At 43.8% G+C, this 24,862-nt stretch overlaps 1 protein-coding gene across 1 annotated transcript in view; it reads left to right on the forward strand.

Moving 5' to 3' along the window:
• Positions 1–487: 487 nt before the first annotated feature.
• The window catches only part of LOC119418744 (kinesin-like protein KIF13B), a 53,596-nt gene continuing 29,221 nt past the window's right edge, over positions 488–24,862 (forward strand). The window contains exons 1-13 of the mRNA XM_037686080.1: positions 488–518; positions 868–960; positions 6,435–6,615; positions 6,728–6,815; positions 6,912–7,046; positions 9,180–9,292; positions 9,430–9,541; positions 9,833–10,045; positions 10,201–10,311; positions 14,407–14,541; positions 14,634–14,764; positions 20,071–20,157; positions 21,448–21,638. Of these exons, the coding sequence (XP_037542008.1) occupies positions 488–518; positions 868–960; positions 6,435–6,615; positions 6,728–6,815; positions 6,912–7,046; positions 9,180–9,292; positions 9,430–9,541; positions 9,833–10,045; positions 10,201–10,311; positions 14,407–14,541; positions 14,634–14,764; positions 20,071–20,157; positions 21,448–21,638 (1,621 nt within the window). The remainder of the gene's footprint in view (positions 519–867; positions 961–6,434; positions 6,616–6,727; positions 6,816–6,911; positions 7,047–9,179; positions 9,293–9,429; positions 9,542–9,832; positions 10,046–10,200; positions 10,312–14,406; positions 14,542–14,633; positions 14,765–20,070; positions 20,158–21,447; positions 21,639–24,862) is intronic.

A 24,862-nucleotide genomic window follows, 5' to 3' on the forward strand; every position in this document is an offset into this window, starting at 1 on the left:
TTGCACCAAAAACATTTAGATTTATGTACATTCTCTGTTTAATTGCAGTCCAGAAAAACACTCATCTTGAAAACTACAAATCATTCACTTTTTAAATCGGGGGGGGGGGGGGGGGGGTCAGCATAATGCTTGTTTAATAATGACACAAACATCAACCTTCATCAAACTGAGCAAATGTTAGTTTTGGAAGTAGTGTCAGCACTACGTTGTGAATGTTTTTTATATTCTTTAGTAAGAGCGGTGTTAGTATAAATTAACTGCATTGACACAGTTAGTTATATTTGTATTACTTTAGTGAAATAGTATTATAAGCTTTGATTTTTCCCTCTTCTCTTTCTCGTCCCAGAAACCAGCCAAAGGTAAATATTAAATCAAATTTGGATTCAAAATGAAAACAGATTATGTAGTTTTGGCTTTTCTTGGTAAAATCCATTGAAATATCTGACGTTCTCCTCAGACTTTTGCCTACGATTACTGTTTCTGGTCCATGGAAGAGTCCCAGAAGGAGCAGTTTGCAGGTGGGTGTGTCTGTTTCATCTCCTGACAAAGTGCTTCCTGTGATTTGGAACTATTTCTGGAGCTCGTGCTGAGGCGGCAGCTCGCTCTTTATTTCTGTTTCAATTCTGTGGGACCTTTTTAAAAGAAGGACCACCCCTCGTCTCAGTTATCCAGTAAATCTGAAGCATTAATTCACATAAAGCACCAACATGCTCTGTTCTCAGCCTCTGAGTTAAGTCTGACCAGAACAAAAGGTTTTAGTTCTCTTTCTCTTTCAGCATCTTTTCTCTCCGTTTTGTCTCTGAGTCAATCCGGTAAATGTTAGTTTTTCGTGTTGGGGGTGTTGAGTGATCAGTGATGTTCATGCAGGTCAGGATGTGGTGTTCCAGTGCCTTGGAGAGAGTCTGCTGAACAATGCCTTCATGGGCTACAACGCCTGCATCTTCGCTTACGGACAGACAGGTAACCTCACCTGTGGTCTCAGCAAAGCCTCGGCTGTTCCTCTGCAGCTGCGCAGACAAAGATCATGAGAAGTGCACATCACACACACAGATCCAGCAGTTGAATAACTAACGAGTTAATGGGGTAGCTCAAACATTTTAAAGTGGCATTCTGTGGGAACGTTATGAACAAATAACATCTTACCTGTTGTAGATGGTTCTTTGGATGACCTCAGTTTGGAGGAAAGTTTGACTCTGACTGGACTGATGAGTTAAAGGCTTGTCAGAATACAGATATGCTCGATGTAGATTGTCGTTTTCAAACAATAAAATATTTTATGGTTGTTTAGACAGTGCTGTGGCACAATAATTTTCATATAATGATTTTGTATTATTTCTTTATTTACTTGCATTGTTTTTGTTGTTTATTTGCAAGCAGCAGCAGCTTCATGTAGCACTTCCAGTCCAGCCCAGACACAGGAATATTTCTGACAAAATTAAAAGCCTGGCGTTTCTTAAAGGAACGCACATCGCCCGCTGCCTGTGACGTACATATCCTACAAATACAGAAAGTGCCAGAAAACATCTTAATATTTAATACATTTGACATAAAACACATGACTTTACTTGTTTTGTCACATAACTGGCATATTTTCCTTTGATCTTGGCACAAAGTGAAACGTTGGTTACGTACTGTAACCCCAGATTCTATGAGTATAAGCGTAGCCCTTTAAGGCTGTCGCTGATGGTTTATCCCGTTATGCGAAGCATTACACTGAAAAATTTAGTCCACGCCCACCTGCTGTGTGGGCCCCACCCGGTCCGTATAAATTACGTTAAGAGCGTGTAATCGGCTCCCAAATAACTTTTCTTCAGCCATTTAGGAGCCAGTGAGGCCCGATGCTTAAAGGGCTACGCTCATACTCATAGAATCTGGGGTTACAGTACGTAACCAACGTTCTATTTCGTATAAGCTTCGCCCTTTAAGGCTGTCGCTGATGGGTTAAGGGCGAAGCAGATGTGGTCCTCGCCTCACTGGGTCCATTCGAACACCGTATGAAGCAGAAGCTTGCCCAAAAAACATCTTGTCACTCAGCTCCCCATGTGCTTAATTACGCATTGCGTAATTCCATGCACAGACGCATGTTGTGTAACTATGTGTTCTGAATGCATGAATGCCCTGGAAAAATTTCAACGGGGAGGGAAAATATGCTGAAAAGAGCCATGAACCAACCGGTTACGGCTGAACAGTATGAACAGATTAATAATAACAGGAGAACTGATTATTAATCAAATGAACTGATTGGTAACAATAGTCATGAACTGATTGGTAACAATAGTCATGAACTGATTAGTGACAATAGAACCAAAATAACAATCACAACTTGTGACTGATAACAACATCTCACACTGCATGCAGACAGATGTGAGTTAAACGGAGTTCCATGAAACAACAATGTTCATTCTGTAAAACACTAAGGACAGAATGTGTTATGGAACGGGCCGTCACATCACGTAGATAAAAGTGAATAAATAAGCAGGGTGTTGAACACGCGGCGCAGTGCAAATATCCTGCATTGTCATACCATTATGCAAAGCAGTCGAAGACGCAAAACCCCTGATCGAGTGCGCCCTGAGGTTGACAGGAGGCTCTAAATCTGATGCTCTGTAGGCTTCAGAAAAAGGCCTCACACAGCCAGTGTGACAAGCGCTGGATGGATAACGGGCGACCTGCAGATGCATCTCTATAATGCACAAACAAATGCTGAGTTTGACGCATTGCAGCTGTGCATGTTATGTAACACGTCAACGCCCGCACCGGACAGAGAAGATGGAAAAACGCCTCTTCTTCTGATTTGTGGGGGGAAGGGAAAACCCCTCCAACGATATCACCCTTGATTTAAAAGAGCTCGTGATGTTTTTGGCATAAAGCTGGGTTTTGTCTTAAATCAGCTGAGCTGCCGTCAGCCTGAATTCTGAGACATGACGGAGTGACAGAGAAGGCAGATAATCACTCACCCTCTTAGCGGATGTTAAAGCCAGCAGCAGGGCTGTTTTAAGAGACAAGAATTTAATCGGGACCTGATCCAGAGGCTCAAATGGAGCTTTGATCAGGGCTCGCAGGGCCAGCGTTAAAACCCACTGTGGAGCAATTGGGCGTGAAACAGGCCTGCGTCTCTGTACGCCTTTTAGAAAACGCTTCATCAGCGGATGATTAAAGGCTGTTCTGTCTCCGAGCCCTTCGTGGCAGGAAGAGATGACTGCAGCGTACGTTTTAATCGTGCTAGACGCCAAATTTCTGTCCATCAGCTGTTGTAGAAAGGACAGCATGCCACCTAGTGGACATGAGGTGGCCTCTACACTATTCTCTGTACACCAGCACTGAAAAACTGTCCACTTTGATGTGTACAGCACTGTGGTAGATGCAGCACATGAATCCTGGATTGTGCGCACTACATCCTATGGGCGACCCATCCTCTCTAAGCGGATCCGCTCAGCGGCCAGACCCACAGGTGCTGGCCTATTTCTGGGTAACTCCTGATCTCTCCTCCTGCCTGGAGGAGAGCATCCTCCCTCCATGGCAGTTTCCACGGGCGCCCCGACAGCAGGCGTTGCAGGACTGGGAACCATGGTGCATTCACGCGCTCGGGGGGCCACCAGGAGAGCTGTCAGTCCCTCCTCCTGAACTCCATTCAGGAACCGTAAAATCAGAGGAGGTGGAGGAAATGCGTACAGAAGCGTTTTGGGCCATGGGCTGTGGGCAAACGCATCCACCCCCAGCGGTGGTTCGTCTCGCGGGCTCAGAGAAAACCATAGTTGACACTGAGCGTTTTCTCGTGTCGCAAATAGGTCCACAGCTGCTTTGCCAAATTTCTGCCACGTCTGAGTCATCAGGTCTGGATGGAGAGTCCAGTCCCCGTGACGTGGACCGCCCCTGGACATCACATCTGCCCGTTTGTTCAGAACACCAGGTATGTAAACTGCTCGGATGGAGAGCAGATTTTGGTGAGCCCAACACAGTAGCTTTCACGCAATGTGTAACATCTGGGCTGAGCGCACACCACCCTGCCGGTTTATGTAAGCAGCAGTCACCTTGTTGTCTGTGTGAATCAAAACGTGTTGATTCTGTAGCACGGGAGCAAAGTGTTGAATCACGTTCAGCACCGTGTGACACTCCAAACCATTTATGTGGGCAGATGTGTGATGGGGCCAAAGCACCCCTACTGCTTGAGATAGGCATGTCCCCCCCCCCCCAGCCTGACGACGACGTGTCCGTGAAGACTGGCACGTGTGACGTGGGTCTGCTGACGGGGGCTCCCTCCAACAGAACCTGGGTGTTTCCCCAGTGTCGGAGGTCTGCCCTCACGGAGGGAGGAACAGTGATCATCCGTCTCTTTTGTTTTACTGGATCCAGACGCGCAAACCACCTCTGGAGGCGTCTCATGTGTAATAAACCCAGCGGGACAACTGTGTGAGCTGATGACATCATTCCTAACAACTTCATGATGGAAAACAGCTGTTACCACTCTGCCAGGTCTTGCGTGAAGGAGCTGGTCTTTTAAAGTGTCGATTCTTGTTTGTGATAAACGAGCCCTCATCGTGGTTGAATTTAACTCCACTCCCAGATAAACAATTGTCTGGGCCGGGAAAATCGAGCTTTTCTTCCAATTTATGGTGAAGCCCAGATTTAACAGGTGTGATGTCAACACCTGAGCCTGCATCACTGCTTCCTGTCTGGAGCATGACAGTAGCAGCAGGTCGTCCAGGTAAAACAAAACTCTCATCCCTGCTCTGTGTAACGGATGCAGGGCTGTCTCCACACACTTTGAGAACGTACGAGGCGCGAGGGAATAACCGAACGGCAGCCTGTTGTACTGATACTTCATCCCTTGAAAGGAGAAACGCAGGAATTTTCTGTGTTTTGGGATGATCGGTATGTGAAAATAAGCATCTTTCAGGTCGACGGAAAACAAAGCAGTCATTTCTCTGGATGTTGTCCAACAGCTGTCTGGTTGTCAACATGTGAAACGGTCTGTCCATGATCACCTTGTTGAAAGCTGACAGATCCAAAATGGGTCTCGTTCCTCCGGTCCGTTTGGGAACCAGGAAGTAACGTGAGTAAAACCCTGTGTTTTTCTCTCCGTTGGGAACTCTGGAGATTACTTCTTTTATCAGAAGCTCTTGGACTTCTGCATTTAGGGATGAGATTTGGTCTGGTGATGACAGGACCGTCTCTAAAATTCCTCCGAACGGAGGGGGTCCTCCAAATTGCAACGTGTAACCTTTGCATAACACCCTGGCCATCCATCTGTCTGGCGAGCATGTTTTTAGCCACTCCGCGTAACGCTCGTGGAGTGGACGTGCGTTTAAGTGATGCGTCATGTTTTGTACGGATGTCATCCAGTTCACCGCCGTCATGTGTCGCGGGAATGTTTTCCGCGTGACCCAAGGCGAGGCTTCCTCGAAAAGGGCTCTGAACGCGCCCGTGTGCTACGTTCGGACCGCGGACCAACCTTCATGTCTAGGTGGGCCGGTGTGTGCTGAGGCGAAGCGTGACAGCTGATGACGCCATGGGGCTGCGCGTTTCATGCCACTGCGGTGAAAACACGTGTCGCTCCTGCCGCGAGCAGTGTCCTGCGCTGGGTTCGCTTTGAGATCTCGTATCTATGCCGCCATGAGCGGGCGAGCGCTGCGAAGCTGTGAGTGTGACTTCATCTACGCTGTGCCGTTTGAGTGAAGACTGCGAGCCCCGCGGGAGCACACGTTTTGAGAACCAAAAAACAGGAAGGAGACAGCCCATGTCACATCAAGGGGCTTCCTCCCATTTTACTTAGAGACACGCTGCTCACGCCCTCACTACCCATCCTTTGGTTCAGTCTTATACTGCCATCCACTGGTCAAAAACTGTACTACACACAAAAATTTACCAACATTTCTTCTTAAATTTGACAATAATTGCTAATTATTGTCAAATTTATTCAACAATTTCTGAGACAATTAATCGCCCAGCAAAATTTGTTAACGCGACAGGCTTAGTGTTGGTAGCTGAGGGTCATTCCCAACACACAATCCAAGTGCTAACAGATTGTACAAAGTCTCATGAATCATCTAAGAGGTTTAACCTAAACTAGTAGTTTAAGACTGAAGACAGCAGGCTACCTGCATCCTTTCCAGGATAGCTGGGCCTTTAATTCAGGTCATTTTAACATGGAACTCCTGAAGATTTTAAACAAACATTTTTATCTGTTCATCCTGATCATTCTTTGTCTCTTTTACACATCAGTTCCCATTAAAACATAAAAATAATAGATGTTTGTAACAGTTGGACTGTGTGTGCTCCTCATTTTCGGCTCATACACTCTTCAGACATGTATGAACATATATTTTAGTTTCACATCTGCAAACATATGTCAGATTCTCTAAAACAAACTGTTGAAGTTAACAACTCCTCCTGGCTGTGTTTCTGAGTGACTGGTTGTAAACCTGTGTCTCCAGGTTCGGGGAAGTCGTACACCATGATGGGCTCAGCAGAGCAGCCCGGTCTGATCCCTCGTCTCTGCAGCTCCCTGTTTAACAGAACCGTGCAGGAGGTCCGCGAGGGAGAGACCTTCACCGTGGAGGTCTCCTATATGGAGATTTACAACGAGAAGGTCCGAGACCTGCTCGATCCTAAAGGGTGAGGCCGTGCAACACAGAGCCACGAACACAGTTTGGATCATTCGTCACTCGGGCTTTACATCTGTGCGTACAAAAGATAAAAGATGCAGGACCTCCCTTCTCTCCTTTAGGAGTCGACGGGCTCTGAGAGTGAGGGAACACAATGTTTTAGGCCCGTACGTTGACGGTCTGTCCCGCCTGGCCGTGACCAGCTACAAGGTAACACAAACATGTTTTTACAAGATTTATTTCCTCCTTTTTAAACTGAGTCACAGAAGGAACAAGTCATGTTTCTGGGATGGATGTTTTCAACAGGACATCGAGTCTCTGATGTCAGAGGGAAATAAATCTCGCACGGTGGCAGCCACGAACATGAACGAGGAGAGCAGCAGATCCCACGCCGTGTTCAACATCATCCTCACACACACGCTCAGGGACATGAAGTCTGGGGTTAGATTCTCCTGTTTCTTCCTCCTGATGTGGCAGAAAGATCTGAACATTCAGTTTGTTCTACTAGAGGTGTAACGGAGTGCTGGAGTCATGGTTCGGTACATTAGGGGCGGCTGTGGCTGAGTGGTTAGAGCAGTAGTCCTCCAATGCGAGAGTTGGGGGTTCGAATCCACCAGCAGTCACATGTCGAATTGTCCCTGGGCAAGTCACTGAACCCCTCATAGCCTTAGATGTGTGTCCCATCAGTGTATGAATGTGATCTAAAAAGCATTGATTAGTCTCTTTAGAATGATTTGTTGAATTAGCTTTGTAGAGATCTAGCAGAGTGTTGTATGAATGGGTAAATGAGGACACAGATTGTTGTGTAAGCGCTTCGAGTGTCTTGAAATAAGATAGAAAGGCGCTGTATAAGTACAGTCCATTTACCATTTATCCATGGGTATTTGTATACCGTAATTTCCAGACTAGAGTGCTCCTGAGTATAAGCCTTGCCACTAAATAAAATAGTTTAAAAAAGCAACAAAAAAAAACAATGTTGTACAAATATAAGCTGCAGGTGTTCACGTTGTAACATGAGTGTCAGCTCACAGCTACTGAGAGATGTACAGCTCTTGTTGTAGACCAAGAATCAACCACCAGATGGTGTTTTGTAGACTTTACTGTTGAACACACAGACAGAGGTCTTCATGACAACTACCTCCGTAGTGGTATGGTTCCTCTACTGAATGGTCTATAACACAAACTAACACATAATGAACACATGAACTAACAAGAACAGACTAACCACTAAAAGAACAAAGCTAAACAGCTTATTGAAATAATTAATAATGAACATAAAATTTACCCATAATCCCTCTCTGAGTCCGTGTGACCAGCAGTCAACGACAATGGGGCACAAATGCTACAATACGTACCGGTAACGTACACAAATACAGTAAATTATTATTATTTATTTGTTTGTTTGTTTGTTTATTTCTTCCAAACAATGCTGGTAATACGGCTGGTTAAAAAAAAAAAAAAACCTGTACAGTAGCCTACCAGGAAGTCATTGATCACTATATTTCTCCTGCTCCGGAGCAAAGTTGCTCTGTGAGCATGTGAGACTCACATGTTCTGTGCATGTAGGGGGATCCCCCTCCCGTTCTCTCCTCCCCGTTTCATTGGTTCGACTGTGACCTGTTCAGTAATTTCATTGGTCAGATATTTTAATCTTTATTTAAACAGGTAGTGTGATCAATGCACATCTCTCTTGGGGGGTGGGTCCTCGTGACTCAATGAGACTACCTCATTGGATCATTGTGGTTGACTACAGGTCACATGGCCTCAGAGAGGGATTATGGGTAAAATTTATGTTCATTATTAATCATTTCAGTTAGCTGTTTAGCTTCATTCTTTTATTGATTAGTCTGTTCTTGTTGGTTTATGTGTTCATTATGTGTTAGTTTGTGTTAGACCATTCAGTAGAGGAACCATGAGTGAGGGAGGTAGTTGTCATGAAGACCTGTGGGGTTCACTCTGTCTGTGTCACAATGACCCACCCCTCAACAGACATGCACTGGGCAGCTACGTGAGCCCCAGAGTGTGATGAAGCTAAATGCTTTAGGCGACAGGAAGCTCGTGAGCCTGTCGCAACCCCCCCCCCCAAAAAAAAATAAAAAAGTTAAACTAAAATTATTAAGTTTTAAATTAGCCGCTGCATTGTATAAGCTGTAGGGTTCAAAGCCTGTAAAGAAAGTAGCTTTACTTACATTCCCTGTTCTGTTCTGGTCCGGGAAAACACCCATCTTGAAAACTACAAACATTCACTATTCAAGTCCTTCAGCAACGAGGGACATTGGCGTGTTGCTCGTCCATCATCACAGTTAACAAAATGCAGTTAAATAAAATGGGTGCACACTTCTAGACGGGAGCAATGAGTACTTGAGACAAGTATTTGTTGTGTACTCTCCCAAATTACCTGTACTATGATGGTTTGGTACAAATACATCTCATCATAATTCCAGTTACCAAATATTATTGTTCAGTTTGCCCTTTTCTTTTATTTCCTGCAAAATTACAACTCTCCTGAGGTTCAGTCTGGAACATCATGCAATGAGGAGCTGCTGATTGTGTGTGTTTGTGGGTCTTCTGCAGACAAGTGGCGAGAAGGTGAGCAAGCTGAGTCTGGTGGACCTCGCAGGAAGTGAGCGGGCAGCAAAGACTGGAGCGGCAGGGGAGCGGCTGAAAGAAGGCAGCAACATCAACAAGTGAGTCAGCAGATGGTTCTGACTGTGTCTGTTGGATGTTCAGTTTCTTCAAGCTGAGGTCGTTCTACGTTCTGTGGACCTTTTGATTCAGCCGGCATGGCTCCTTGCTGCTCACTAAAGTCTGCCCCTCCCTGCAGGTCTCTCAGCACTCTGGGTTTAGTTATCTCGGCCTTAGCGGATCAGGGAGCGGGACAGAACAAGAGCAAGTTTGTTCCCTACAGAGACTCTGTGCTCACCTGGCTGCTGAAGGTACAGAACACTGCTTCATTCAGACCCTTGAGCAGACAAACAGGACAGGTTATTTACTCTGCAGACAGAGGGTTACTTTATCTGAAGAAATCCATTAATCAATTTCAAAAGGCTCTTTTATTTCCTGCTTTGCATTAGTCTCTTATCTTTGCTGCATGTTGCATTTTAAATGCAGCCTCTTCTTCTTTTCACACAGCTGTTGTTCATTTAAACCTAAACTTTAATTATTTTTAGACGTTTCTTCATGTTTTTCTTTACATGTCCTCTGATGATTTGTGTTTGACTCTGCAGGACAGCCTTGGAGGGAACAGTAGGACCGCCATGGTCGCCACCATCAGCCCCGCGGCAGACAACTACGACGAGACGCTCTCCACTCTGCGTTACGCCGACAGGGCCAAGAACATCGTCAACCACGCTGTGGTGAACGAAGACCCCAACGCTAGGATCATCCGCGAGCTCCGGGAGGAGGTGGAGAAACTGAAGGAGCAGCTTACAGAGGCGGAGGTGCATATTTTTTATTTTTTTTGGCTCTGTGTGCGTTCATCAATCTGATGACGATGATGATGATGATGTTGATGATGATGATGATGATGACGATGACAATGATGATGACGTAAAGTGATGATGACGTAAAATGTCTGACAGAAGTTTTGTTTCAGTCCATGAAAGCTCCAGAGCTGAAGGAGCGGCTGGAGGAGTCTGAGAAACTGATCCAAGAGATGACGGTCACCTGGGAGGAGAAACTCCGCAAGACAGAGGCTGTCGCACAAGTAACACACACACACGCACACACACACACACACACACACACACACACACTTCCTGCATCTAGAGGTGTAGATGTCTGTGATGGTGGGGAGACTTGACTCCAACAGTCTTCTGTGCAGCCTTCTCCACTCTCTGCAAAGCTTTTCTTTCTGCAGCTGTGCAGCCTCCATGCCACACATTGATGCTGGAGCACAGGATGCTCTCCACTGCACACCTGTAGAAGGAGGTGAGGACTGGCAGGTAGTGTTGTTGCCCCAGCTGAGGTTGTCATTCAGGTGCACACCCAAGTACTTGTAGCTGGAGACCACTTCCACTGCAGATCCTCCTATGTTCAGGGGGGTGTAGGTGTGTTTGTTCCTTTTGAAGTCCACAACCATCTCCTTCATCTTCTTTACATTGATGTGAAGGTTGTTCTTCCTGTACCAGCTCTCCAGGTGTTCCACCTCCTGCCTGTTGTTGGACTCGAATCGTTTGTGATGCATCCCACCACCGCTGTATCATCTGCAAACTTTACAATGTGACAGCCTGGATGGGTAGGTGCACAATCATATGTGAGCAAAGTGAACAGGATGGGGCTCAACACACAGCCCTGAGGGGAGCCAGTGCTGATAGTTGTGGTGGAGGAGGAAGAAGTTGTGGATCCTCACAGTCTGAGGTCTGTTTGTTAAGAAGTCCAGGACCCAATTGCAAATGGAGGGGCTTAGACCTAGTGTGAGTAGTTTGTCCATCAGGGCTTTGGGGATCATGGTGTTGAAGGAGGACGTGAAGTCCACAAAGAGCATACGGATGTAGGAGTCCTTGTGCTCCAGGTGGGTGAGAGCAGTGTGTACCACAGAGGAGATGGCATCTTCTGTAGATCAATTTTCATGGTATGCATACTGGTGAGGGTCTTTGTTGATGGTTGTTTGGATGTCTGTCATGACCAGTCTTTCAAAGCATTTAGCGACTCTCAGGGTGAGGGCTACTGGCTGGTAGTCATTCAGACCAGTCACTGTAGAGCTGTTTGGAACTGGGATGATGGTGGCAGTCTTCAGACAGGTGGAAACTGTTGCCAAGGTGAGTGAGGAGTTCAAGATGTCAGCCAGCACCTCACAGAGCTGATTGGCACATTCTTTCAGCACCTTCCCTGGGATGTTGTCTTGTCCAGTTGCTTTGTGAGGATTAATCCTCCTGAAAGTACTCCTTACTTCTGCTGAGGTCACTGAGAAACTCTTCTGGTGGTGAGGGGAGTCTGGTGCTGGGTGGTCTGTTAGGGTCTTCAAAGTGTGCGTAGAACGTGTTAAGAGCATCAGGCAGTGATGGGTCTCTAGGGCATTGTGCACCTCTGCTTTTATAGTCTGTTGTGCACTTAAGGCCCGTTTACACGGTGCGTATTTTGAGTGCATCCGCAGCTTTCTCTCTGCGGTTCTGCTGTTTATTTACACAACACCAGTGGCCCCCCTCTTTGAATCCGGAGGTTTCTGAACCCACCTTCCAGAGTGGTTTTTTGTTGACCCCCTGCTGATAATGTAAACATCTCCCGCTGAGGCTTTGCGTTAAACCACATGCACACACGCACGCGCGGACAGATACTATATTTCTATCAACATGGCGGCGGACAGTGCTTTCAGAACTACGACTGATGGAATATATTTTTAATCTCGTAGTTAATCTATGTCAGATTCTAGGTGCTGTGACCGACATCTGTGTTGGAAGAGACACAGTCAGATCCAGTTCTAATGTCGCTGTTTATAGAACGAGGCACGCGCACACGTCGCGCTGCACTGTAACATCTAAATGTGCTAAATAATAAGTTTAATAATAATAAACAGTATTTATGTAAGTGTGCGAGATATAATGAAGCTCTGAGCTAAATGAAGCTATCTGGACATTATGTAATTCAAATTTAAAATGATGCTTAACATATAGCGTGAACACTAAAGTTGAAAATGAAGACATCAGGTTTAATTTTTATTTATTTAGTCAACACCACAAACTGTATGTCACACAAATACTGATAATTAAACTGAACACACTATTAAAAACGTTAACTGTAAACTACATTAATTAACTGGACTCTCCTCTGTTTTCATCCTTGATGTCCCACGTTGTCCATCTGGCTCATTCAGGCTGTCACTCCTTTTATTAATGCAACTTAAAACATTGAATGGATTGAATAAAATAACAGGGGAATTTTAAATAAATAGTTCATCCAACAGCTCTCTCTCTTCGACGCCCTCCTGCAGTTCATCTGGGCCGAGCCTCGTTCAGAACTGGTCCGCCTGGTGGAAGGACAGCTTCTTCTTCTTTCAGGAAAAATAAAAACTTGGTTGTTTTGTAACCAAAGTAAACACAAACTAACATTATTAAGAACATTGATTTACCTGCTGTAAAACAGCTACTGATTATCACGGAGTAAAGTCCAACATCGTCGACTCGGTTCTGGTCCACTCAGCGACCAGTGTGGAGCTGTTAGACGAAGCGGTCCTGCTTGGTGTCAAATCTGTCGACTCTTATCCAAAATCCATCCAGAATCCAGCTCTAACTTGTTGTTACGTTGTTGTTAGCTGAGCTTTTTAGCTCATAGGAAAGAAGCGTGCCAAGGCAGCATGCATGCGCATTAAGTGACGGTACAAAATTCACAGCGCCATTTAATGACCTGGCATGGTAACTACAGCAGATTTGGGAGGGCGTGGGGGAATCCTCCGGATGCATGTAAACCCAAAATTCGACCGTGTCAACGCAAATCTTTTCCTCTAATTAACATACGAAAAAACCTACGTTTCCCCCCATCGTGTCCGTGTAAATAAGGCCTTAATGCCCCTCCACATGCTCCGTGGGTCCTGTAAGGAGAAATGTCCTTGGATCGTCAGTGGGTATGTGGCTTTGGCCCTCTTAATGCCAGCAGCCAGTTCTTTCCTTGCCTTCCCCAGTTCCTGTGAGTCTCCAAACCTGAAGGCAGGCTTTCAGCAGGGTATGGACCTCTGCGTTCAGCCAGCGTTTCTAGTTTGAGTAGCACTTTACAGTCCTGGTGGTGGTGACACCATTACCACACTTGCTGATGTATCCGAGGACAGGAGATTGTGTATTCCTCCAGATATCTAGTTCTCCCTCATTTACAGCAGCCTTCCTGAAGATCTGCCAGTCTGTACAGAGTTGTTGTTGCTGGCCTACATAGTGATGTTTTTCTGTGTTGGTCTGAAACGCCTCAGCTGGGGGAGGTAGACAGGGGCCAGTAGTGTGGAGATGTGATCAGAGTAGCCGAGGTGGGGGCGGGGTATGGCTTTGTATGTGTTTTGTATGTTGGTGTAAACGCGGTTGTGTTCTTTCCTCGTGTTGGTATGGTCACATGCTGATAAAATCTAGGCATAGTGTCTTTCAGGTTTACGTGATTAAAATCACCAGCCACCACGTAAAAAGCCTCCGGAAGCTTGTTTTGCAGCAAGCTGATGTTATTGTCTAGCTCCTGCAGAGCGTCTTTAGCATTAGCTTCTGGGGCTATATAGAGAGCAATGATGAACACCGCTGTAAACTCCCGAGGTAAATAGTGTGGTCGACGTTTCACAGTAACTTGTTCTAAAGCCTCGGAGCAGGAGCTGTTTATCAGAATACAGTTTGTGCACCAACCTTTGCGTAGACGCTCACTCCGCCTCCTCGTGTCTTCCCTGTTAGCTCACTGCAGCAGTCTGCTCGGAAAAAAACACACAAGTTCACATGAGCCCATGTTATAGAGTAACCTGTTCACATGAACTCCTGTGACATTTATGAGAATAAAGCTGGTTTTAGCCAGCAGTGATCCAGTTTGGTCTTTAATGCATTCATACTAACAATTAGCTCATCAGTCCTGTCAGAATTGAACTATTTTTCAAAAGTGAAATCAGACAAAAAGCTATTTACAACAGGTAAGATATTAATTGTTCATAGCTTTTCCACAGAGCCCCACTACTAACAGTCTGAACTCGCCTTTCAAGGAGTGAAATGGGTCCATTTAATCATCTAAAAACATGAAACTATCTCAGTTCTATTAGCTCTTTCTCTGTTCAGCCACACAATGTTTTCTTCATAAGATGATTAGATGTTCATCATTAGATTATAGATGACATGTGTTGTTCCTGCAGGAGCGTCAGAAGCAGCTGGAGAGTCTGGGGATCTCCCTCCAGTCATCTGGCATCAGAGTGGTGGATGATAAATGTTTCCTTGTCAACCTGAACGCTGACCCCGCCCTCAACGAGCTGCTCGTCTACTACCTCAAAGTATGAGACACGAACATGCAGGGCAGGTGCTGAAAAGTGATCATTAAACCTGCGACGCAAAACATTCTGCTGAGCGTCTTTTCTGTGTCCAGGAGCACACCCGAGTGGGCTCGGCTGATTCCCAGGACATCCAGCTGTGTGGGATGGCCATCCACGCAGAGCACTGTGTCATCGACATCACTGAGAACAACGGCGTGGTGCTAACGCCTCACCGAGGGGCTCGGTATGTAGGCAAGCAGCAAAAATACTACTTTGTTGTTCCTCGTCACGGAGGGAAGAGGAAATACCCTCCGTGTGTCTGTCCATGTTGTGAGCACGATAGCTTGACAAATATATGAGGAACCATCTTCTGTTTTGATGTCTAGCTGCGTCAAGGAGGTTAAGGTCAAGGTTCAAGGAGACTTTATTGTCATTCGCATGGCATGTGGTACATGAGGTGGAGCAAAGTTATGTACTCAGGGTCCCCAAAAACAGCAAAATATAAAGTATAAAAGAAGCAGTATACAAGGATCTAAGATATACACTAACAATAATAATATAATATAAATAAGTTGTATTAAACAGCAGCCTGAACATGAGTCTGTTGTGACCAGATCAAGTTCAAGTAGGTTTGTTGTCATTTCATCACGTGTTACATGAGGTGGAATGAAATTATGTACACAGGGTCCCACTTACATCCAACAATAGCAAAAATATAAAGTGTAAAAAGAAAAAGTAAATAAGGTTCTAAGATATAAACTAAATGGGTATGAATGGTTATGAATACAGCAGCTTATGGGTAAGAAATCAGCAGCACGGATAAAGTGTCTAATCTCCAATTAAAGTGTCTTTACAGTGATTTTTCTGATTAGAGATTCATGAGTCTTAACAGCTTCACGGTAGAAGCTGTTCCTCAGTCTGGTGGTTTTACACTTAATGCTCCTTAACCTCCTGCCTGAGGGGAGCAGGTCAAAAACTATAAGAAAGAGGTTCCTTTAAAAAAATTGAGATTTTCGTCAGTCAATTTTACAGACGTTGAGTTAAAGTTGGTGTGGTAGTATCTGTGACTTATCCCCTACATTTATTCTGAGCACTAACAAACTGCACAAAATCTGTTAGAAATTTTGCCATCACCTGTCTTTTAGCAAAATATCCTGTGAACAGTTGGATGAATTTTAATGAAACATTTAGAAGGTAATCTTAACAAAGTTAAGTCAGGTCCTCTGGACAGATTAAAACAATGAAAATAAAAATTGTTGAAACGTTTTATCTTATAAACAGCACCTTCTCATAAACTATGTTTACATTGACATAAGTAATCGGATTATAGGACCATTCGTAATAAAAATGCTTCATGTAAACGCATCATTCTGATTCTATTCAAACAGACCATTGATGTTTTTTTTAAATTGAATACAAAATCAGAATAAGTTTAAAATGTTTTATTGTAACCATCAGTTGCACACAAATCATCTTCTTCAGTAATGAAATTAGTACCACCGTCTCTTACTGTGGTCAACACTATACCTTTAATATACAAGACCTTAGCAGCAAAAAAAGTACACCAAGCACAAATCCACAATGAAAAATAAACCAGCTGGTTGAAAAAAATGGTGCTCGTTAGTGCTTTTTGCATAAAAATTGTAAAATCAAAAAACCTGATGAGTCCAGATTTACAAAAATAAAAGTTTAAATAGTGACTATATAATCAACTAACCCAGAACAGCCACAGGTATCAGAGCTTCTCTAATCAATTTGCATATGCTGGAAATTTTGAGAAGAAGGTCATGTTTGTTAGCTGCTGGCCTACGTTTTCTCTTACTGAAATGTACAACTCTAGCAGTGCTTTTTCTGCAAAGAACTTGCGACCTGGCAAGTCGTATTTTGCATCAAGAGTCTTAAGATTTTTGAATCCAGGCTTTTCCACAACACTGACAGGAGCCATGTCTCTGGCAATATATTTTGTTACTGCGTCAGTGATTTCTCTCCACTTTGTACTTTTTCTGTCATACGGGATGGCTTTGTCAAACGAAGAAGCTAGTGTCATCTGCTTCACAGCTGTATTATTTAACATTTTCTTTGTTATGTGGGGAGACGTGGACATACGGAGTTTACAACATTCTTCATTTTGCAGTGGACGACTTCTTAGGTGGTGAAATAAATTTGTGATACTGCTTCCTTTCGTGGCAATGGTTTTACGACACGTTTTGCAAATTACCACATTTTGTTCGACATACTCCTTGTAAAATCCAAACCACTGCCAGATTATTGATCCAGTGCTGTTTCTCTTCGGAACTAGTTCATTGGACTCTTCAGTTATCGTCTCATTCACCCGCTCACCTGAATCTCCCGATGTCGACCTATTTTTTCCTCTATCCAAGTCTATATGCGCATGCTCCGCACAGCGTGTCATGCGGAACATTTTCAGGTTGGGAGGGGGCAGGGAGTAGTGATGCATTTGTTGCGTGTCGGATAAACAAAACTCACAGTGAATTAGATGCGGAAAGCTTATTATTTGAATGGCAAGTTATACTCTATGGTTGCGATAGAGCCATTTTAACCATCGTAAATTGAAAAACTCGAGATACATCGAGTATAATCGATACATCGCCCAGCCCTATTTCTGCCTGGCTAATGCTAATAATATTAGCATGTCGGGGAAGCAAAATTGGTCGGTGAGTGATACAATATTTCTACTAGAAACTTTGAAAGAGCTCAAAATTATCTGTATTACCTGTAGCTTAGTCAGGGAGTGCAGTAACATCTCCACCGTCATTAAAATCTGTTGCGGGTCCATTTTGAGTGCTCAGGTTTGTTTATGTGCATCCCGGAAGTAGAACTTCTTCTGTGTTTTTAAGGAAGTTTACCACTCTGCACATGTCAACACTTCTATTCAGAGTAAAAGCCCGCCGCACGTAAACACTCATCCGGATTGTGCCCATGTAAACAATGCATTTGGATTACTTAATTTGAAAACATTTCAATCCGGTCAAAGAATTTTGCGTATGTAAACATAGCTATAGTGGATCAACCAGTTTGATTGTGACATCCAGAACTAGCTGTTCACATGACAAAGGAGGACCACCAGCCTAACAACTGATCATTAGCATTCTGATGGCTGTTTGCTATTCACAGAGAGCTGATTGATACTAGCAATAACGGCATTGAAAGAGGGGGACAGGGACAGTTGAACATGGAGGCTCCACCCCTGTTTAATGATGGACGGTCTCTTTTCACAAAGATGACTTCCTTCCTTTCTTCCAAGACCAGCGATCTTTTGATGTCACATCACTCTTTACGTGCATTCCTGTTGATGATGCAGTAGAGGTGGTCAGTTTAAAATTAAAATCAGACACCACTCTGAGCATCAAGGCCACACTTTCTACAGAACAACTGTGTCAACTCTTGAAACTGTGCCTGCAGTCAACTTACTTCACATATGGGGAGCAATATTATAGGCAGAAACATGGGTGTGCTATGGGGTCTCCAGTGTTTCCTCTTTTTGCCAACCTGTACATGGAGGAGGTAGAAAAGAGAGCCTTGACGTCCTTTTCAGGGACACCACCGAGTCATTGGTCCAGGTATGTTGATGACACCTGGGTTAAAATTAAATCTCAGGAAGTCCAACATTTCACTGATCACATCAACTCTGTGGATAAATACATCAAGTTCACACGAGAAGATGTAAAAAATGGCAGGCTGGCTTTCTTGGACTGTGCGGTCTCAGTTTCTGATGGAGAACATTTGCAAACTGAGGTGTACTGCAAATCCACCCACACAGACCAGTATTTGCAGTTTGACTCCCATCACCCTTTGGAGCACAAGTTAGAAGTCATCAGGACTCTGTACCACAGAGCAGACAGCATCCCCACTAACTCATGAGCCAGGCAGAAGAGAAATCCTACACAAGACAGACCCTGGAACAATGTGGATATCCTAACTGGACCTTCCTGAAAGCAGAGAAGAAACCCAAACAGGACTCCAGTCAGCCATTAGGTGAAAAGGAGGAACCCAGACCCAGACCAGTGGTCATTCCAGATGTTGCGGGAGTATCAGAGAAACTGAGACGTTTATTTTCTAAACATAACGTCCCAGTGGCTTTTAAACCCCAAAATACATTACAGCAAAGACTGGTTCATCCCAAAGATCCATTTCCCTAGCACAAACAGAGTAATATTGTGTATGTTGTTCAGTGTCAAGAGGGTGATCAGTCTTACATCGGGGAAACAAAACAGCCACTGGCCAAAAGGATGGCCCAGCACAGAAGATCAACATCATCAGGCCAGGACTCTGCGGTCAACACTCATCTCCAGGCCAGAGGTCACTCTTTCAGGGATGAAGATGTTCACATCCTTGATAAATGGTAAATGGACTGTACTTTCTATCTTATCAAGATATTCAAAGCTCTTTACTACACAATCTGTGCCCTCATTTACCCATTTGTACAGCACTCTACTAGATCTATACAAAGAATAATCAGAGCTTTATCCCATTCATACACCGATGGGACACACCTTGGAGGCAATAAGGGTTTCAGTGTCTTGCCCAGGGACACGTCAGCATGTGACTTCTGGCGGAATCAAATCCCCAATGCTTGCATTGGAGGATGCCTGTTCTAGCCACTCAGCCACAGCTGCCCAGATAGAGAGGATTGTTGATTTGAGAGAGGAGTAAAGGAGGCCATCTTTGTAAAAAGAAACCGTCCATCATTAAACAGGGGCAGAGCCTCCGTGTTCAACTGTCCCCCTCTTACAATGCGGTTATTGCTAGTATCACTCAGCCCTCTGTAAATAGCAAACAGCCATCAGGGCACTAACGATCCATTGTTAGGCTGATGGTCCTCCTTGATCATGTGTACAGCTAGTTCTAGATGTCACCAAGGGGTGACACCATGAGGTTGATCCACTATGAGAAGGTGCCATTTATAAGACCAAATTTTTTACAGCTCCTCAGACTGAAGAAGTCTTTTGGTTAAAAGATTAAATAGTTCAACAATTTTTATTATTTTGAATCCGTCCAGAGGCCCTGACTTAACTTTGTTAGATTTTTCTACCTGGATTATTGAGCATGCATCAGGATATATAGAAGGTAAGGCATTCTTAGATAGAGAACTTTACTAATTGTCTTTTCTATGTATGTGAATGTTTTTGTTCAGTGCCCTGAGACAACTTTGCTGAGATTTGGCGCTATAAAAATAAACTGAATTGAATTGAAAATAAGTTCTTTACAGCTGATGAACTTCTGAAGTCAGTTCAGTTCATGATGGTCGTCACAGATAATCTATGGAAGCAAATATAAAAATCACTTAACTCAGTCACTTTAACTGATAATGAACTATGTTTGACGTGGTAGTAGTAGCTGAGAGTCATTAGAGATGGTCTCAGTTTAAAGGCAGCATTTCTTCTAGAAATACGGGTTCTTTTACATTTTTACATGTTTTACTTTCCAGATTTTCCTGCTTGCTCTTTCTGAGCTGTGTTCAGATTTTTCTCTGAAGACAGAAGTGTAATAATCTCTTGTTTTGTTTACTTGTTGTTTTTGTCGGTGCAGGACGTGCGTAAACGGCGCTGAGGTCACCAGTCCAGTGCAGCTTCATCACGGGAACAGGATCCTGTGGGGGAACAACCACTACTTCAGGTGGGCTTCTCACCACTAAACATGTTTCTTTTTTTTATTTTCTTGCTTGCTCTCGATAAGGACAAACACTTTTCCCTTCTGCTTCTGCCTTCCTCCTGCTTTGCTCTTTGTCTTGTGATTCCTATCGGATCCTCTCACTACATATCCTCTGAATTGAAAATTACGGATCTGGTCAGCTGGTCTCTCAACATAATTGATACAATTTTCTCAACGAGAAGACAGGGCGAAGAAGAGCCCTCATGCCTTGAAGGGACATTAGCAGCTGGATACACTATGGACTCCTGGGGCCAGTGGAAGATGGTGTGTTTGTCTGTATTATGCTGGTGAAGATTCTCAGTCATCCAGGACATGATAAATTAAAAAAACGTTCAATTCAGTTGTTTTTGTATTGAACGTTTTTTGAATTTGTCTGTATTGTCCATTGAGGATGTAGAAGACGCGTACATAATTGGATTTATGATAACTGGAGTTCTGCTTTTTGGAGTTGGCGGGTATCTGGCATATGGACAAATTTGGAAGATGGCGGCAGCGGTTCTGACAAGTGGCTCCTGGGACTCACTGGCAGAATGGAATTAAGCTTGGAGAAGGCTACAAGCTCAGTCCGACCACAAAATTTGACTCTTTGGAATCGCCAGTTAGGTGTACCAGCAGAACTATGAAGGCAGACATGAAAATTCAAGTAGAGGTTGCCTGACCCAAAATAATTGTGTTATCTGAATTTGGCTTCCCCCCTTGGCCTTGAATTGGCCAACTATCTCAAACTTTTCCTGGTTGTTTATGTGAACAAGAAGCTCTGCTCCCCCCTCCCCTATCGCTCCCCTCCCGAGGACATCTGTGGATCTGTGCCAGAGTTGAGCTGACTGATAGACACTGTGCCATCTTTATCAGGACTATGGAACTATCTGGCAGTGTCCACGGACAACACACTGCCCCTGTCGGCCTCTTCATGCATAAATGTATTAATATGTCATCAGTATTTTGTTGTTTCATGTGCTGAGGTCTTTTTTTGGCAACACCTACACTCCCCCTCGTGTTTCTTTTTCCTTATCTGAAAAAAAGGCTGCGCCTCTTGAGGCCGGCGGTTCCAGTTTCCTCCGTTTCCCCATGACTGTTTGTTTCTCTCGGACAGGCTGTACCAAAATGTAATTATGTTGTGTTTCGGTGCAATGACAATAAAGCTGATTCTGCTTCATAAACAAAGCAAACCAGTTTTGTATTTTAATGCTGGAACAAAGGCGTCTCCTTTCTCTTCCTGTTTTTAAACTTCCTTCATCACCTGTGTGCGCTCAGGATCAGCATGCCCAGGCAGAAGCTCTACGCAGCAGCCGAGGAAGAGGACAGTGGAGCTTCCATGAAGAACTGCTTGAGCACCGACCAGCTGGAGGTGGATCTGGACACATCCAGTGATGTTTCCAGCGAGCTGAGCTTTGGCTACGAGTTTGCGCAGGCAGAGGTCATGATGAAGGGGATGGGCACTGACGGTGAGTCACTGAGATGGTGCAACGCAACACGAAGTGGCGTTCCTCGTCACTGAGCGAGGAGGAAGTTTGACTTTCTACTTTGTTGTTGTTGGTAAAACTTGTCAGAGCTTTATTCATTTCTTTACAAAGCAAGTGGTTCAACTTCAGTTCCAGTCCTGCAGGAGGCAGACTTTTGTCAAGAAAACAGCTGATGAATACAACAAAGCCACAGTTGTAGTGGGATGCAGAAGTATCCACCCACTTGGGATTATTTACCCTTTGTTGTCTTAGAACCTGGAATTAGAATACATTTTTAATCTATAAATATGTGATAAACCTGCACAAATACTTGAGATTAATTAAGCTAATTGGGGAGAAAACTTTGTTTAAATCATTCTAGAAAAAACAAAATTCAAAAGACTCAGAATTCAAGTCTACCGGTAGATTAACAGATGTCAATGTTTAAATATCTGATCTGATGGCCCCAACAATCAACACCGGTTTAGTGGACCACTGAGGGAACCCAAACCCAAACAACCACGGAAACCAGACCACAACACTGAAGGACCAAGAAAAGCGAAGGAGATCCAACCCATTCCCCCAGTACAACCTGATCTATCCCCATATATACACCCACACAGAACACACAACCACACTCATATGTACAATCCTATTTACAACGTTAGAGACACCCATTCAGGTTCATCTCAGATGATCATCCCTATACTTGTTGAAGATCATCAGTCTGAACCTTTTCTTGAACAAACTCATGGATGGACATGGCTTCAGTTCTTGGCTGAGTTTATTCCAAACCCTTACACCACTGACTGAAGTGCACATTCTTTTCATGGTTGTTCGAACACTCCTGGTTCTGAAGTTAAGGTTTGCTCTGTAATCATAACCCTCCTCTCTATCAGTGAAGAGTTTCTGTATATTATCTGGCAGTTGTTTGTTTTTAGCTTTATAAATCAGCTGAGTGCATGAAATTCTACCAGATCTGGTAATTTTAATAAGCAAGAGTTTATAGATAACTTAGCGTGGTCCTGGAAACCTGCCTTATGAACCATTCTGATGGCTCTTTTCTGGAGGGTGCACAACGGTCAAAGTGAAGATTTCTAAGCGTTTCCCCAAACTTCCACACAATAATTCAAATATGGCAAGATAAATGAGCAATATGCAGTATGTAATGCTTTATTAATCAATAAGTATCTAGCTTTACTAAGGACTGAGATACTTCTCGATACTTTAGCTTGAACATATTGAATGTGAGGCCTCCAGCAGATCTTGTGGTCGATCATCACACCCAGAAACTTAATTTCATTAACTCTGTCTACATATACACCCTCTATTCCTACTTTTAAATCATTATTCCCTTTCCGATTTCCAAACAACATAAACTTAGTTTTTTCCAAATTTAACGATAATTTATTTATATCAAACCACTTTTTTAATTTGTTTAATTCTGAGGTGATTTCCTCCACAAGCTGCTGTAAATTCTCCCCCTCACAGAAAATATTTTTATCATCTGCAAACAGAACAAACTGTAGTACTTTTGAGACCTTGCATATGTCATTTATGTATAGAATAAAAAGTTTTGGTCCGAATACTGATCCCTGGGGAACACCACAAACAAACATGATGTTTGAAAGTCACCTAATTTCACAAATTGTTGACTCTTACTTAAATAAGTCTTCATCCAGCATAAAACCACTCCCCTGATACCATAATGCTCCAATTTTTTTTATTAATATGTCATGATTTATTGTGTCAAATGCTTTTTTTAAAACCTATGAACACCCCAACTGAAATTTTATTTTTGTCTATGGAGCTGGTAATTTCTTCTATTAATTACAGAACTGCCACTGATGTAGATCTTTGAGATCTAAATTCATATTGACATTCAGAAAGCAGTTTTTGTTTAATAAATTTGTCCAAGCTAAATCATGTACAAATTGGCAAGGATTTGCAGGAATAATGATGCCATTAAGGCCTAATCAATCATTGTAATCGTTCATAATGTGGCTGTGGTCATAACAAAACTCGGGGTCATGCACAACACTCAAAACTAACGTTAAACACAAAAATCAATAGCCTCCAAATGTTTTTGCATCAATCTGGAGTCTCAAAAAAATGTTGCTCAAAATTCATATTGCTTGTAATAATCGAGCCGGCCATACTGTGTGATCGGGACATGCTGTAGATTGCTGTGTGACCGGGCCGTGCTGTAAATTGCTTTGTGATCGGACCGTTCTATAGATTGCTTTGTGATTGGACCATGCTATAGATGGCTGTGTGATCGGGCCATGCTATAGATTGCTGTGTGATTGGGTCTTGCTATAGATTGCTTTGTGATGGGGTCTTGCTATAGATTGCTGTGTGATCAGGTCTTGCTATAGATTACTTTGTGATCGGGCCATGCTGTAGATTGCTGTGTGATCGGGTCTTGCTATAGATTGCTGCGTGATCAGGATATGAAGTAGATTGCTTTGTGATCGGGTATTGCTATTGATTGCTGTGTGATCGGGCCATGCTGTAGATTGCTGTGTGACCGGGCCGTGCTGTAGATTGCTTTGTGATCGGACCGTGCTGTAGATATCTTTGTGATCGAACCATGCCGTGTGATCGGGCCATGCTATAGATTGCTGTGTGATCGGGTCTTGCTGTAGATTGCTGTGTGATCGGGATATGCTGTAGAATGCTGTGTGATCGGGTCTTGCTATAGATTGCTGTGTGACCGGACCGTGCTGTAGATATCTTTGTGATCTAACCATGCCGTGTGATCGGGCCATGCTATAGATTGCTCTGTGATCGGGTCTTGCTGTAGAATGCTGTGTGATCGGGTCTTGCTATAGATTGCTGTGTGACCAGGCCGTGCTGTAGATTGCTTTGTGATTGGACCGTTTTGTAGATTGCTTTGTGATCGGACCATGCTATAGCTAGCTGTGTGATCGGGCCATGCTATAGCTAGCTGTGTGATCGAGTCTTGCTGTGGCTGATTGATGGATGAGCCGCACGATCGGCATGAAATGTTTATTTTAAATAAATTATTTTAAATGATTTAGCACCTGTGTTCAGTCCACAGCTGTGGGAGAAGCTTCCTCCTGCATCTGATCTCCATGCAGAGCGGAGAAGTGGGCATGGCTGAGAGTGCAGCTAGAGAGAGACAGCTGAAATCATTCTATCTGTTCGCTTTTAGAGCGTTTAGAGTTTAGAAACATTGGTTAGAATATTGCAAGAGTGTGGGA

This window comes from Nematolebias whitei, chromosome 12 (genome assembly GCF_014905685.2).
Source record: "Nematolebias whitei isolate Nwh7 chromosome 12, NemWhi1, whole genome shotgun sequence".
NCBI classification, from domain to species: Eukaryota; Metazoa; Chordata; class Actinopteri; order Cyprinodontiformes; family Rivulidae; genus Nematolebias; species Nematolebias whitei.